Raw genomic sequence first — 15,621 nt, forward strand, 5'->3', positions numbered from 1 at the left:
ATTCAAGCCCTGGCAATCCTGTCCTAGGCCTTATTACATGGCTTTTGAGGGGGCATGTCTTTGAAGAATGAAAAAGATGTTTCTATGTGAGGCGGACCCAAGATGTAAATCAGCCAAATTAACGTACTCTAATTTGTGCCTGCAAAGAAGGAAAACTAATATATATCAAGTACCTACTATGTGCCAAGCAATGTGCCAGTTATTTTCAGACTTCCTAATGAGCTTATGAGAGCAGGCATTACAATTATTTGCTTTTTTAGTGTTTATCTGCTGTATGTGCTTTTTTAAATAAATAAATAAATTGCATTGGGTCTTCGTCGCTGCACACGGGCTTTCTCTAGTTGCTGCAAGCGGGGGCTACTCTTCATTGTGGTACGCAGGCTCCTCATTATAGTGGCTTCTCTTGCAGCACAGGCTCTAGGCACGTGGGCTTCAATAGTTGCGGCACATGGGCTCAATAGTTGTGGCTCACGGGCTCTAGAGCACAGGCTCAATAGTTGTGGCACATGGGCTTACTTGCTCTGTGGCATGTGGAATCTTCCCAGGGCAGGGCTCGAACCCGTGTCCTCTGCATTGGCAGGGGGATTCTTTACCACTGCACCACCTAGGAAGTCCATTACAATCATTTTTAAATAATATTCTTAACACAGAAACTACTTTACTGTAGCTGTGCCTACAGTTCAGAAAGCACACAAGACCCTAGTGGCAAATATTATAGCGACAGAGCTCTACCTGATATAGATGCCAGCTTGGCTCACTTTCAATCAGTCTTCAAATTTCCTCACTCGGCACTTCTGTTCAGTCACCCGAGTCTAATCTTTTCATAGTCAATTCCTTCTCTACATCTTGGCCTGAGTAGCCTGCTCTTGCCTCCATGCTCATCAGTGGTTCTGCACCTTTCCTGAGTACAGAGAAGCACCTGGGCTTGTCTCCGTTAACCAAGATATGGTTTCCCTGCCTGCCAGCCATGTTTCTAGCTCACCTAAATCCCATTCCTCCCAGATTACCACCGAATCATCTGTTCTTTGGAAGTTAGAATTTGCATGAAAACTCCTTTTCCAAGTTATGCGGATATTTAGTACTTGTTAGCCACTTTTTAAAAAAATTTATTGGTTATCCATCTTAAATACAGCAGTGTGTACATGTCAATCCCAAAGCCACTTCTTAATTATCCGTAAAAACTGGGTAAAGGTTTGAATAGGAAAAGTCCATATTTAAGATAAAAATATATATTTAGCTGATTGTGTCACTTTCCTTCCTTCAGTCCTGACTTCACTCTATGAGGAACAGTGAAGCTAGGTTTTATCTCCACACCCTTTCCCGTCAGGGAAAAGGCCCAGAGGCAAGGGAAATCGCAAGTATTGTGAACCCACAAAAACAAGACATGCTGACAACTCATGTCATGCTCCTCTGTATTTTTCAAAAAATAGCTCAAAAATTAGCTAAATCAAGATTTTCTCTTAGGTCAAAGGCTGCTGTAAGAAGTACACTTTTCCGGTAGGTGGCAGTATTTTCCTTCTTCAGTTTAACGAGTTCAGTTTGCCTCAAGGTTTGTTGTTCTGTTTTTTAGTTTTACTATTTGCTTAGTAAACTTCAGGTGACAACAAATAAGTTAATGAAACTGATTTTTTTTCCACTTCCTTTAAAAAACATCTCCAGGTGGGGAACTTCTGCTTTGGTTGCAGTTGATAGCAAGGTATATAATTGAGATAGACCATCTTCTAAACCTTCTCCGCATTTCCTGTTAGAAGCTATTATTAAGTACTAGCTAGTGATAATAATGTTTTGGAGAAAATATTTCAAGACTGCCTGCCTCTGTAATAATAAGACAAAACAAAATTAAAACACTCACTCTAGAATTCTTGTTTTTAGGGCAAAATATTAATTACATTATGCAGATACCTTTCTTGGCTGGTTAATAATAAGCTTAAGAAAATTATTCACACACCCTATTTTAATGGTAACACCTAAATTTTTGCAGCTCCACAAAACCTTTCAATATCCCAACAGATGGTTAGGTGCTGTCACATGTCTCACAGGAACTAAACGGTGCAGAAACTAGGTCTGAGGAAGGAAGAAAGAAATGATTGAAAATCCAGGGACAAGTGCTAGTGTTAAAGAAGGAAGTGTTAATCAGTGGAATAGCTCAGATACTTTATCTTCAAAAATACTCTATTAACGAGAGAAGGGAAGGCTGGATTTGAAGCATGCGTTTCACTAATTTCTCAGCGGTACTCTTATAAAGAAAGACTCTAGTCGCTGGAGAAATGTTCGAGGGCTCAGTGTTTCGATAGCCTGGATTTGGTCATCAAGTCTTCCTATGAATATTCAATTAATATTAGAAGGCACAGCGATTTTTAGGTTACTTTGAACCAATCCTCTACTTTCGAGACTACCGGAGGACACTTTCCCAGCCCTCCCTGTACTGCTTGGCCTCTGCGCTGAACCCCCACCCCCATCCTCCTGTGCGCGGCGAGGACCTCTGAAGCCCGCGGCCCCTGCCTGAGGGCCTCGCGCACTCTGCAGGGCCAGATAAAGGCTGCCCAGTCCGGCGACTCAGACACGCTGACAGGTGGCCTCGCTCGCCTCCCTGCCGCCCAGGGCGGAGCTCCTCTCCGCTCCAGGAGCCGCAGCCGCAGCCCGTGCGCCAGGCGTAGCTCCCGGGCTGGCCCCAGAAGTCGGGAGGCTTCTCAAGCGGAGAGCGAGCCCGGAGAGCGGCGTGGGGCCGGCCGTTAGGCCGCCCACAGGAGCAAAGGGCATCCAAGATCCGACCCGGGCGAGGGGTGAGCAGCCCGGGAACTTCTCATGCTCCTGGGACAGGGGCCGCATAGAGCTCGGCTCACAGGCACGTCCAGCATGGAGTTCCGCCGCTCGGCCTCCTTCGCCCTTCGCGTCCGCGCCCCCAAAGCCTCTGCCACCCCTGGGCCCCAGTAGGGCCGAGGGGTCAGCCGAGTCGGCGAACCACATTCCCAAAGACAGGCAGCCGATGGCAGCACCGCCCCCGCTCAAGCGCGCTCCATCTCCCCTCCGGCCCGCACCCCTGCGGCTGGAGCGCCCAGGCCCTTCCAGAACACGCAGGAAGCAGAGGGCAGGAATTCACTTGGACCCCTCCCCTTCCCCAAACTTCTTCCCTCCCCCCGGCCTTTCCTCCAACCCGACCCCTCGGTGCCATCCGGCTCCTCCCTCTCCGCTCCCCTCCCCTTTTCTGGTCCCCACTTAGGAATCCGCACCCCCACCCCACACCGCGGCGGCCAGCAGGGTCCGGGGATCCTCCCCCTGACTTCCCCCGCGTGCCGCCGCCGCCTCCAGGGTTCCTCTCCCCCCGCTCGGGCGCTCCCTGCCAAGCCCATGATGTAATGGTGTATGTTAATCAGTAGCATGTGGGGAGCTCCGGCTTGCGCGGCTCAGTCCTCCGCGAGCCTACACTGGAGGCAGCAGGAGCGGCGGCGGCGGCGGCGGCCGGGGCCCGCAGCGCAGCACTCTCTCAGAGCAGCCCGCCAGGACGGCATGGCCCGCAGCCCGCGCTCCGGGCGTCCGCAGCCTCTCTGAGAGCCGCCGTGGTCCCGGACCCGCGCTTGGGGCCCCGAGCCGCCAGGATGAGCCGCTCCGAGGTGAGCGCCCTCTCTCTTTCACCCCAGGCAGGGGGCCAGCGGGTCACTGGGTCCCCTTCCCGGTGGACTTCCCCCCTCCGCTCGAGAAGTTCTGGGAGCTGGGAAATGGAGTGCTGGGAGCGAGCCGCCCCTCGAGGGCTGGCTGACTCGCTGGGCTCTCTTCGCCGCCGCTGACGGCCACCCGGACAGGGTTAGAACAGGGGGAGCCCCGGAAACCGAACTTTTCTTCTTTGCGCTCCTTCGGGGGTGTGTGCCGGCGGCGCGGAGCCGCAGTCCCCGCGGAGCCGCCCTGCCTGCCGGAGGAGGCAGTGCTGCGGGCTCCAGCTGTCTCCGCGCTCGGCGTGCGCCCGTGGCCGTGCCGCCTTCGGCCTGGGACGCACGGGCGAGGCGCTGGGCCGGACAGACCCGCCCGTAGGCGGCGGCAGCGGGGGCAGGATGCCTACAGCACACACTCGGGTACACACTCGCATACGCACAGACGCACACGCACGAACACTTCTGATCGCTCAGGGCGAAGCAGGCCCTCGGAGACCTCCCGGGTGGGCTGGAGCGGCGCGGCATGGGGTAGCCGGGGCTCTGGCTGCGCCTCCGCCCTCTCGAAGCTAAGCTTTGGGTGGGGAGAGTTTATTTTTGTCTCGAGCTGCTGCCGCGGCTGCTCACGGCCTAAATCCAGAGGGGCGCCTGGCGGTGGAGATGCTGGCTGTTGCTGTAGATGGAGCTGCAGCCGTTCGGCTGCTCCTCCGGGAGGCGGCGGCGGCGGAGGAGGAGGAGGAAGGAACTCGGGCTGCTGCTGCCTCCGCCTCTGCTTTGCATTAGCCCCCACCCCCACCCCCGCGCCCCTTCGCAGCCGCATTGCAAGTTTTCTGCGCGAGGAAGATCTGTTGCTGGTGCCGGCGTTTGCAGGCACAGCCTCCGAGGCCACCCCGGGTGGGGTGTGTGGGGAGCACTAGCCGTTCGCAGAGGCAGCAACAGGAAGCTGGGCGGTCTCCTCACGCACCTGGGAAGGAGGCTTCTTGCCTTTCCCAGGAAGAGAATAGCTCATCTCCAGCATCCAGGTGCGGAGGGGGCTGCCGGAATTTGGGGGACTAAACCCCCTGCGGGGCGCCCCCTCCACCCCCTCTAACGCACTCGTTTCCCGGGCGCGCTCCCTCGCTGGCCGAGGTCTCACTGCAGCCTTTTCTCTCCTTCCAGTGGTGATCGCCACTCGGGAATGCGGGTGTGAAGGGTCCGAGCTGCCGCCCAGCGGGGAAGAGACCCCGGGAAGCCGGAAATCACCATCCCGAAGCTGCGAGAAGAGGGGGGGGAAAGAGAGCATTCTTCATTCAGTTTGTGTGCCTTGTGGGGGAAAAAAAATTTTTTTTAATCGTTATTTTTTAAAAAAGAAACATTTCCGTGCTACAGTCTGTCATCATCTCTGGGGAAATCAGCCAGACCCACCAGAACGTAACCGAAACCAGACGAGAGAGGCAGGAGCCGAGGCAGTACCTGCAGCGTCCGGGCACCAGAGCCACCTTGGAACAGGAACGTGTCTCCGGCGGCCGCGGGGCTGCGGCTTCGCCAAACTTTGGGGCGGGAGGGGAGGGCTGGGGCGCCGAGGGGGCTTTGTAGACCGAGGGCCGCCCCCTAACCATGATGTTTCGCGACCAGGTCGGGGTGCTGGCGGGCTGGTTTAAGGGCTGGAACGAGTGTGAGCAGACTGTTGCGCTGCTGTCGCTACTCAAGCGCGTGAGCCAGACCCAGGCCCGCTTCCTCCAGCTCTGCCTGGAGCACTCGCTGGCTGACTGCGCCGAGCTGCACGTCCTCGAAGGCGAGGCCAACAGTCCCGGTAAGTGCGCGGCCACCGCCGTCCCGCGGTCGCGTCTCCCCAGTCCCGCACCCCTGCTGCTTCCCAGCCTCGGGCCTGGCCCCGCCCCCGGCCGCCGGTCCGCGGGGACAGAGCCTCGCGGCCCCCCGGGTCCTTCGCATCTTCCCCCACCCGCCCCAGGCCCCGCCGCCCACTTACCTCCAATGGCCGCTTGGTTTTTTGACCACTGTCAACTCCTTCAGTCCATTCCGTGTGGTAGCTACGGCAGCATGAATGATTGATTTTTCTCTCATGCAGTTTCCTGGGAAATAAGTAAGTCAGGTCACGTAGAGTCTGGATTTTCTGGGCCTTCTCCCCACCCCACCCCCCTTCCTCTTTTGGGCAACGTGGCTCTCTGGATTTCAGCAACACATGAAGAAGCCCGGGACTGCCCTTCAGAAGCCAAGCTTTGATTAGGTTGTATGAGAAATACAGGAAAACCCAATTTTATTATTCATTTTTTCCTCACGGATATTCCAATTTTAGAGTTCTGTTTTCAGAATAATGTGTAGGTGATGCTACAGACTATTAAAATGATATTTTCAGTTCATATACTATGTGGTTATGCTTAACTATCATGACATTATTTGTATTGATACACATCTTGTAGAAAGGGTCTCATAGGGAGCAGGCATGAATCAGGGTCCTTAACGCTTTTGTCAGGAAACTTTATTGAACATAGCAGAATTGTTTCCTATTACCCTGCTAGTGTATTTACAGACACCTCAACTAATATAGAAAGTGAATATACTGAAAGGTTCAGCAGTTTGCTATTTGCTAGCATGGGTGGTGACAGACTGAAATTATATCTGGGGCTGGTGGTGGGGGGCAAGCATGGGGGATGGAGAAAGATCTGTTGGTTGCAATTTTGGATGGGGAAAATTCTTTAGTTCATGCTGCAGCAGGAGGGTGAACAGAGCCCCCAGTGTTTACACAGAGAAAAGAATGCAGGGTCCTCTTCCAGCTGTTCCATGTTAGAGCCGCCAGCCTGCAAGACTCAGCAGAGGTCTGGGCTGCCATTTGATGACAAGGTCCAGTCCAGGGCAGCAGGGCCTGGGAGACACTAAAGTGAGTGTGCCTGGCAGGGCAGCAAGAGGAGGGCTGGCCTGCTCCTCACTCCTCCTCCCTGGTATGGTGCTCATGATGCTGGAAACACTAGGATGGGATGTTTCCATATATAGAATCATAGGCTGGCAGTGACCACTGGAAATCCTCACAATCCTTTTCCTGATGAAACAGGACTGCACCCAGAGGATCCGGTGCTGCCTAGTATGGTGGGCCATCCTGAGGGAAATCCCACAGGTCCCATTGGAATTCAGCCTGAGCCTAATAGCCCACCCCACTGGTTACTCACAAGGGTAGCAGTAGCACCCTTCCCCTCAGTTCTGTATTTATAAATAGCTAGCTAAGGGCCAGCCTCCTTCATAAGGGTGTGGAAACATAACTAAGATAACTGATGACCTACTCTCTTTACTTCCATGCTTTTTTTTCCTAATATTTATTTACTTATTTGGCCACACGGAGTCTTAGCTGCTGCACGTGGGATCTTTGTTGCCATGTGTGAGATCTTTTTGAGTTGTGGCCTGTGGGATCTTAGTTGCGGCATGTAGGATCTAGTTCCCTGACCAGGGATCTAAGCCAGGCCCCCTGCATTGGGAGCTCAAAGTCTTAACCACTGGACCAGCAGGGAAGTCCCTCTTCACTTACATTCTTAACGTGATAGGGTAGCCTGGATCACCTGTTTGATTTTGCTCTGTCAGGTTTGATGAACAAGGTTGTATAAACTTTTGTGTTTTATAGAATGCATAGAATTTAAGCACAGTAATTTATGTTGAATGCTTGACCTCAGTGCTTGTAGGGACTGTTTAAAACAATGATAATTAATCTTTAGGTTACTCAAATGTTAGAGCAACATTTTTTCTCTTTGAGTACAGGAGAAGCCTTTTCGCAGTATAGCAGCCATCAGTTTAGTAAGTGAAGTCATTAGATGTTGTATGGAGTTAAAAAAGTTGCTTAGCTTAAAAATCTTATAATTTAATAAACCAAGAAAAAATTTAACTTCTGTGAGTTTAGAAACATCATTTGGATTTTCCCCCTCAAAACTTTTTTTTAAACCATACTTATTTGTGTAAGCCGCCTACCTTTTCATGATGCTACATGCTGTAGATATATGAAACCATAACCAATATGTAAGATAGGGACCCTTTTCCAGTTTCTGGATTAATCTTTCAACCTGGATATTTTGCTTCCTTGGAAGGTTTGCACTTGTTGTGTGTCCAGGACGGAAATTCACTAGTAAGGTCATGGGATGGTTTGGTTTACTTCTGCATTAAGGAATCATAAAAAGCATCAAGACTTGTAGAAGGCCTGTCTGGAGCACAGCTCTCTTACATACCTGGAACCTAGCCAAGAACCAGGAAAAGGGCAAAAATGCCTACTCAGCAACTGGAATACATGGTGTGAAGTCTGGGAGAATACTTCAGACCCTCTTTCGGAACTTAACCTTATTTTAGTTAACACTCCTAACTTTTTTTTTATTTGAAAAGTGATCCATAGAATATATGGGGTAGCACATTTAGAATGGGGTGAGGGGTTGCTGTAACCATTCATGAAAAGTGACCCCTGACAACTTGACAGATAGGAAAGAGACAGAAATATTATAACTTCAGATATAAGAACTAGGAGCAAAAGCCCTGAAGTTTTGGGAATATTAAAGTAGGAACCTTCAGTCGGCCTTGCAGACATTACTCTGTAATATAACATAAATCCATAATTGCTCTTTACCATTAATGAGAGTGAACTGCCAAAAAAGATAAAATTCTAAATATACTCTTTTGAGAAGAGAGGGAAATATGCCATCAACACTGGAAATAATAACACTCAAGATAATTAACCTCAGAAGCTCTTTTGGTTTGTAAAGCTATTACCCATTCAGAAAACTAGGCTATTCAGAATGACTCATTCATTGGCTGGCTGAGGTTTCCTATACCAGAATCATCATGTATGACTTACTTTATTTTGTAATCATCAATTAAACAAACATTTCTTTTGGTGTTGAGAGATTTTAAAACTTGGTGAATGAGAACAAAATTCATATCTGTAGCTTGATCTCAGTATAACAACAACAAAAAGTTACTAATAGTGTGAACTTGGCTCTTTTCTACAGGACTAACTTTAAATAGATAATCCTTCATATTAAACATGGTTTGTTTGAGATCCGTGGGAGGTATTTTGATGCTAACTTTTTGTTCTTTTAAATTTAGCATTTATTGAGATTCTAGTAGTTCACTGGTTCATCCTCTGACTCAGGTTCATGGTCATCTGAGATCCAAAGAACATGGTTGAGTTAGTCCTGATGGATTTGTGTGTGTGTGCGTGTGTGTGTGTGCACACGCGCGTGTGTGTTTCAGTCTGGATTTGGTCAGTGGGTACCTGTCATAATCAGCTCTTTAAAGTAGAGGCTTGTTTCCAGAACTCTCATAACCTCAGATACATGCCTTCAGCCACCAGCCCAGGTTAACATTGAGATTTCTGGTCAGTCTCAGTTTGTAGATGACTATTTCTGGTGTTAAAATGTCATTTGATACCTAAAAATGGAACCTGCTGACTTTATTTGGAGTTCTTCAAAGAAAAAAGGATTGTATGGCACTAGTTTAGGACTTTTGTCATTTGAACTTGAAATGTATTTTCCAATGGAAATCGTGTAATAAGTGGAGATTCACAAGTGATTCCACAGACTTATTAATTCACAAAACAGTGCATATTTTGTGGGGAAATTGCATATGTTTGTAGTAAATAAATGGCAAAGAGATTGCTACTCTAGTTGTGATTGAATACAAGAGAAAGGATTATCTGAAATGGTAGTGTTAAAATTAATTGTGGCGATTGTAAAGGACTTGTGGGTGTGTTTACTTTTATTAGAGGGCAGAAATGTGGGTTCTATGATTTTTATGGTTTTTGGTTTCCATGGTATAGGTATGCCATACCTGAGTTGATTTTTTAGATCATAAATTGAATAAAAGGAAAGCAGAAGGGTATAGGCTTTCCTGATGATATTTCCTGGATGAGATCTTGTTTGTAGTTCTTTCTTTCACTTTTTCATTCAATATACATTTACTGACTGCCTACTACTTTCCTGGCCCTGCGTTATGCAGTGGGAATACAAAGGTACGTGACTATATTCCAATGCCTGGTGAATAGATAGATACTCAGTGTTGAGTAAGTGACTAATACCGTATCACAGGTGCAGAAGCATAGATACAGGGATAAAAAGGGTAGGGGGGAGAGGTTCTGGGAGCATTGTGAATGTACAGCTAATTGCCTGGAGGAGTCAGGCAAGCCTCCACTGCAGAGGAGATATGTTTGAGTTTTGAAGGGTGGATAGGAGTTGGTTCGATACGTAAAAAGGATTGTATAGAGCAGGCTTGAAGGTGTTTTCCAAGCAAAAGAGATAGCATTTATAAAAACGTTGTCTTATAAAAGGGCCTGATTGTGTGCAAGAAATAATGAGTTCAGAGTGGCTTTAGGGTGTAGAATGCTGGGATCTAAGGGAGAAAAGTTAAAACAGAAGCCATATATGTGCAGGACTTTGCCAGCTAAGGAATTTGACTTAATCCTGCAGAGACTATAGAGAACCCAAGAAGTCTTTTAGGCAGGGGTGTGCTGAGAATGAGGGTGAAAGAGGAAGGGAGTTAAATGATGAAAGTTTGTGTGTGTGTGTGTGTATGTGTGTGTGTGTGTGTGTGTGTGTGTGTGTACACTTGGGAAAGCTTTCTAATATAGATATGAGTCTCTGAGAGGCAAAATGAAAGTGAGGTACTTAGGTTCAGACAGTTTCTATTTTGGCCACATGGTGGCGTCATCAGCCCAAGGCAGCTTTGTTGCTCTCAGCATTGCTGTATGCCGGAGAGGGGAGGATTGAGAGAGAGAGGAAAAGAAGGCCATTTATATATATCCATAGGAGCGGATATGTCTAGAGGATTATTAGAGTATGGATTTTGAAATCAGTCAGACTAGGCTAGTCAATTAATTTCTGTGCCTTGGTTTTCTCATCTGTAGAATGGAACTAATGAAACCTTGTTATTGGCTGGAAGCTACTTGTTAACAATCCAGTGAAGACATATTCTGTCCCCCAGGTTTAAATTTGCCTCTAATTAATATGGAATTTATGTAAATAATGTTTTCCTGAAAGATAGGGCATCTTTTATTTGAAGGATTATCTGGAAGAGATTGAAGATGACTTGGAACCCTGTAAAGATACTTTGCTCCACCTTCTGTATTTTAGCTGAACACAGCTCTATTCTGTGTCACGTTCGGTCCTAAAAAACACAACGCTGACCTAGTTTTCGCAAATAACTTGTCAACACTTTTTACCTTTAGTTGGTAAATGTGAAAAAAAGAAATCATTTTATGGCATGAAATATATAGGGGCTTTATACATGAATCACTTTTCACTTCGGGTGTTGTCATTTTCTTTAGGCAGGTGACACACATTTGTGACCTTTGTTGCGAATAAGTTGGATTTGGTTGTTTAGCTTGGATGCTCACAGCCTTTGGCAACTGAGTACGTGTTATAAACAAGTCCCATCAAAGCAAGTAGAAGGCAAACTTAACAGCAGTCAAATTGGTTTGTTTATGTTTAAATAAACAAATGAGAGTGACATGAGGGTCAAAGGGTTGAGAAAGAACTGAAAACTCCCCAGTATATCCTGCGGAAGCTTAATTCTAATGAGAATTGACAACACCAGAGAAGAGAAAATACCTCTCCTGCTTGACCTGATGAGAAATTTGGAGGTTTTCATCCACGAGGGAAGTGCCTTACATAACTCATTTGCTAGGAAAGTTGTGGTGCTCATAAAAATTCTTTTTTTCTTTTAAAAATATAATTACTACTTTGAGTTTTTAGTTGTTCCTTCCTTTCCATCTTTTCTAATCATTCCTTCCAAGCCTGAGTTCATCCAATTCACATAGGTTAAGATGCAGAATCAGATGACTCCTCTGAGCTATTTTTTGCTTCTGTGGAAGCTGCCTGAGGCAGGAATCTCCCAGGGAAAACAGAACTTTCAGAAGAGGAGCCAAGCGTTCTCTCAAAGTTAGCTAGTCAAGGCTTGGGCCTTGCTCTGAAGCTGCTTTTATTATGTGAGAGCATTTCACTCCTTGGGACTTGTAAGCTAGTTCTAGGGTTTTGATCTCACCTAGGTATCATCACTTTAATACAGTTTTCCTTTTCTTGGTTTACCAGGGAGAAAAAAATCAATCAAATGATTCAGTGGTTTCTTTTATGCAATAGATAATAGCATTAAATGGTACCTGGAAAAGAGTATCTGGTAAGAAACTGTGGGACCAAGTTCCTCAGGACATATTAATTCACCAAGTCCTGCACCCAAGAGCTGGGAGCTGTGTCCAGAGGTGAGGTAGCTGTGATGATTCCCCTCAAGGAGCTTACACTGAGTTGTAGAGGTAAGCAACGTATGTACAGGTGACCCCTGACTTACAGTGGTTTGAATTAGATAATTTTTTGACTTTATGATTCCAAAAGCAATATGCATTCTGTGGAGTTCATTCTTGGAATTTTGATCTTCTCCCAGGCTAGTGATCTGCACCACAGTCCTCTCTTGTGATGCAGCAGTAGCCCCCAGTCAGCCACGTGACCATGAGGGAAAACAACCAATACTCTTACAACCATTTTGGACCCATATAACCATTCTGTTTTTCACTTTCAGTACAGTATTCAATAAATTATATGAGATATTCAACACTTTATTATAAAATAGGCTTTGTGTCGGATGATTTGCCCAGTTGTAGGCTTATGTAAGTGTTTGAGCACATTTAAGTGGGCAAGGCTAAGTAAGCTAGGTGGGTTAAGTGTATTAAATGCATTTTCAGCTCATGATGGGTTTACCAGGAGGCAACCCCATCATAAGCTGAGAAGGACCTGTATATATAATAATTAGACCAGAAAGAGTTGCTAAATGCTATGTTTCCAATGAGAGAACAAAACTAAACTTGAGCAAAGGGGAGAGAACAGGATGGGTTGGGTCATCCAGGAAGTAACAAATGGAAGAAGAAGTAAACTTGAGTTGGTCATTTGGAACAAGTGCTTTAGAGCTCATAAGATTCTTGCCTTTTTAGTACCTTTAATGAGCGTTTCATTAAGAAAAACCACACATACAGGGGGAGTCTGCTGGACCATGTAAGGGGCAGGCTTCCTGGGCCTTTGAAGGATGAGTATGAGTACATTATAGAGAGGGGAGCATGGGGCATGTTGTCCATCAGGAATGACTTCTTGAATGGAAGAAGGAGCAATGCAAACCCCCCCCTCTGATTTGTAATATATTTAAAGGAGGAAAACGATACATCAGCCCACCCCAAATTTTTTTCCCTAAAGTTACCCATAAAATTATGAGACTTAACTTCTCTTGGCCCCTTTCAGTAGATTACTTTCCTGTTACTTTGATTAGAACTAGTGTTAAGAAGAAACATGTTAAACACAGGAAAAGATAAAAGTGTCAAACTGGTTTTCAAAATTTAACACTTGGGGATCTTGTTAAACGGAAAATTCTTATTGAGGAGGTCTGTGGGGGGCCCTGAGATCCTGTGTTTCTAGTAAACTCCCAGGTGATGTTGCTGCAGCAGGTCTGTGGACCACACTTTGAGTAGAAAGATCATAGGCTATTAGAGGTGGAAGGTAATTTCGAGGTAACTGGTGGACTGGCTTTAAAGTTTTAGGGATGAGTATCAGAAGATGTTTGTTTGCAAATGAAAACTTAGATGAAAGCTTACAGGAAGTGGATGGTTCCCATGCTCCCCTCCCCTACAAACCCCGTCTCCACCCCCCAACACTAACTTTCCAAGGAGAGCAGTTTGAAATCTCTGTGATTTCCCCAGGCTCAGAGATAGTCACAGCCTGAATTGAGTCTGCGGAAGGCAGACCTGGGCTCTGCTGTAGAATTTCCCAAGCTTTTTGGCTGTGCCCCTGCTGGAATTTCCAGGCATTCTAATGATCAGTGAAATGAGGCTCCAGGAAAGATTCATTTTTTTTGCTGATGCTATGGACTGTAAAGTTGAGCTGGAAAGAGCAGGAAGAATGTTAATTCCAGAGACGGGATGGGAGAGATCTCTTCCTCCTTCCCCAGCGTACTCCCATAAAGTTCAGTCATTGGAATTTCTGAAGCAGCTTCTCCTGATCTGTCATTAGAATTCAAGTGTTTGTGTATGCAGCATAAATACATATAGAATATGAACTTTCATTGTATATGTTTCTATCTGAGTATGTGCACCAAATATGTGATTTCAATACGTGACTAGAATGGCGATGCAAAACCACTTTTGAATTTCTGAAGAGTTGTGAAGGAATAACAGGGGAGTCATCAGAAGCCTCCATAAATAATGACATCTCTGACAAGGCAAAATGGAGGGGAAGAGCAAGTTCTGTACCTGGGAAGAATATGTGAGGTCAACAGTGATCCTGGGCAAGGTACCAGAAGAGGATCTGAAACTAGGTGTATGATCATTTGGGTAAGGAAATAGGAAGCAGCCTGGTTTTCCTAAAAATGGGAAGACTGGGTCATGGAGAACTAATGTCATGTCCCTTTGATGGGGGAATAGGAAAGGAAGGGAGATAGCATTTACATTTACGGAGACAATGCTGTATTCTGGGCAGATTATAGGAATTCTGGTAGGCATCCCAAATCTAAGTTTCAGCACAGCCTTTGACAAAGCCCCTTATTTCCTAAAGAGTGAGATGAAGACATGGGGGCCAGGTGAGAGTCTCATTGTGTGGCATTAGAGTGACTTCTGCTGCTGTCAGCCTTAAGAGAAGTTTTTGGTGCTCTGCCTTGGGGCTTACATGTCCTACATTGTTCTTCCTCGTGTTGACTGTGACTTAGCCTGGGGTCCCCAAGAAAGCAGAGCCTGAGGCAAGGGCTGGCACGCAGGTGGTTTATTTTGGGCAGTGATCCTGGGGAATAAGAGAGGGGGCTGGGTAGAAGAGAAACAGGGAAGGAGGGGAAGCCAATACAAGCCTATGTGACTGAGCTGGTCATGGTCGTGGGCACTGGGGCTCAGTCCCACGGGACCCTCTGAGGAGCCCTGCAGACTGCCTCAGAAGGGACAGACACAGTGGGCATGTATCAGTGGCTCCCCTCTCCTCTTAGTCAAGGGTTGCCCCAGGGTGTTAAGTCCCTGTGCTTCCACATTTGCACATGCGCAAGTGCTGAACCTTTCCACAGTGTCCCATGGCATGGTGTTGGAGAAGCCCCAAGGCAGAGAGCTAGAGAGAAGTCGCCTGATGGAGGTGGGGTGCTGGTCAGGTTATATCTGCCTGAAGCTGGTGGCCACGGTAAGGACTGGGGTGTAAAGTGGACTGAGAAGGTGTAGTTATCCAGTCTGTGGGTGAACCCAGAGAGCTAGCTGAGGGCTTGATGACAGAATCGTGATCCAAAATATTTGAATATAACAAGACCGCTATCAAACCACTGAAAGTGTAGCCTCTACATTTGCATCCCCTAGACCTGCTCTGGGGAGGAAGGGCTTATCAGTAGCATGCACAAAAAGGACTTTGGGCTTTTAGTGGACTTAGAGTTTAGTTTGAATAACGTCACAGTGGGATTGCCCCCAAAGCCACTAAGCTTTTAACAATACATTGTATATATAATACAGTATATAATAATATCGTATTCAGAACAGGTCTTCTCTGCAAGCCAGGCTGTCCCTGGAGTGTGGGGTGCACTTCTGGGCACACGCTTTAAGGAAGATGGATGAGTCAGGATGTGGCTGGAGGAAGGAGGATGGTGAGGCACTTGACAACAAGGGGGAACATTTAGGCTGGACAAAACATGAGCAGAGAACAGGACGATTGTCATTCGTTCCCTGAAGAGTTAGCTTGGAGTTGAGGGGTTCAATTCTGTATCTGTGGTAGAGGGCAGTGTGTGGAAGCCGAAGCTCATTTAGCTCAAAGTAAAGAAAAACCTGACAATGATGAGAGCTCCCAAACAATGGCACAAGCTGCTTTAGGAGTCAGAGGCTTGAGTTTCACCACAGGTGGACAAGCATTTAGCATCATGCAGGGAACAGAATAACTTCTAAATAAGATTGGCCTCTATTTCTTGAGCACCTGCTCTGTACCAGGCGCCTTACTGAATTCTTTGCATACATTATCTCATTTAT

General features: G+C 46.9%; 1 protein-coding gene across 5 annotated transcripts in view; it reads left to right on the forward strand.

Moving 5' to 3' along the window:
* Positions 1-3,407: 3,407 nt before the first annotated feature.
* SAMD4A (sterile alpha motif domain containing 4A) overlaps positions 3,408-15,621 on the forward strand; it is a 210,630-nt gene continuing 198,416 nt past the window's right edge. For 3 of the 5 annotated variants that reach the window (XM_057731926.1, XM_057731927.1, XM_057731928.1), the window contains exons 1-2: positions 3,427-3,611; positions 4,803-5,436. In XM_057731926.1, coding sequence (XP_057587909.1) covers positions 5,241-5,436 — 196 coding nt within the window. In that variant the 5' untranslated portion in view covers positions 3,427-3,611; positions 4,803-5,240. Of the gene's footprint in view, positions 3,612-4,488; positions 4,667-4,802; positions 5,437-15,621 lie in introns of those variants that run through there. The other 2 variants (XM_057731924.1, XM_057731925.1) reach the window with 2 other exon arrangements.

Source organism: Hippopotamus amphibius, chromosome 4, assembly GCF_030028045.1.
Source record: "Hippopotamus amphibius kiboko isolate mHipAmp2 chromosome 4, mHipAmp2.hap2, whole genome shotgun sequence".
NCBI classification, from domain to species: Eukaryota; Metazoa; Chordata; class Mammalia; order Artiodactyla; family Hippopotamidae; genus Hippopotamus; species Hippopotamus amphibius.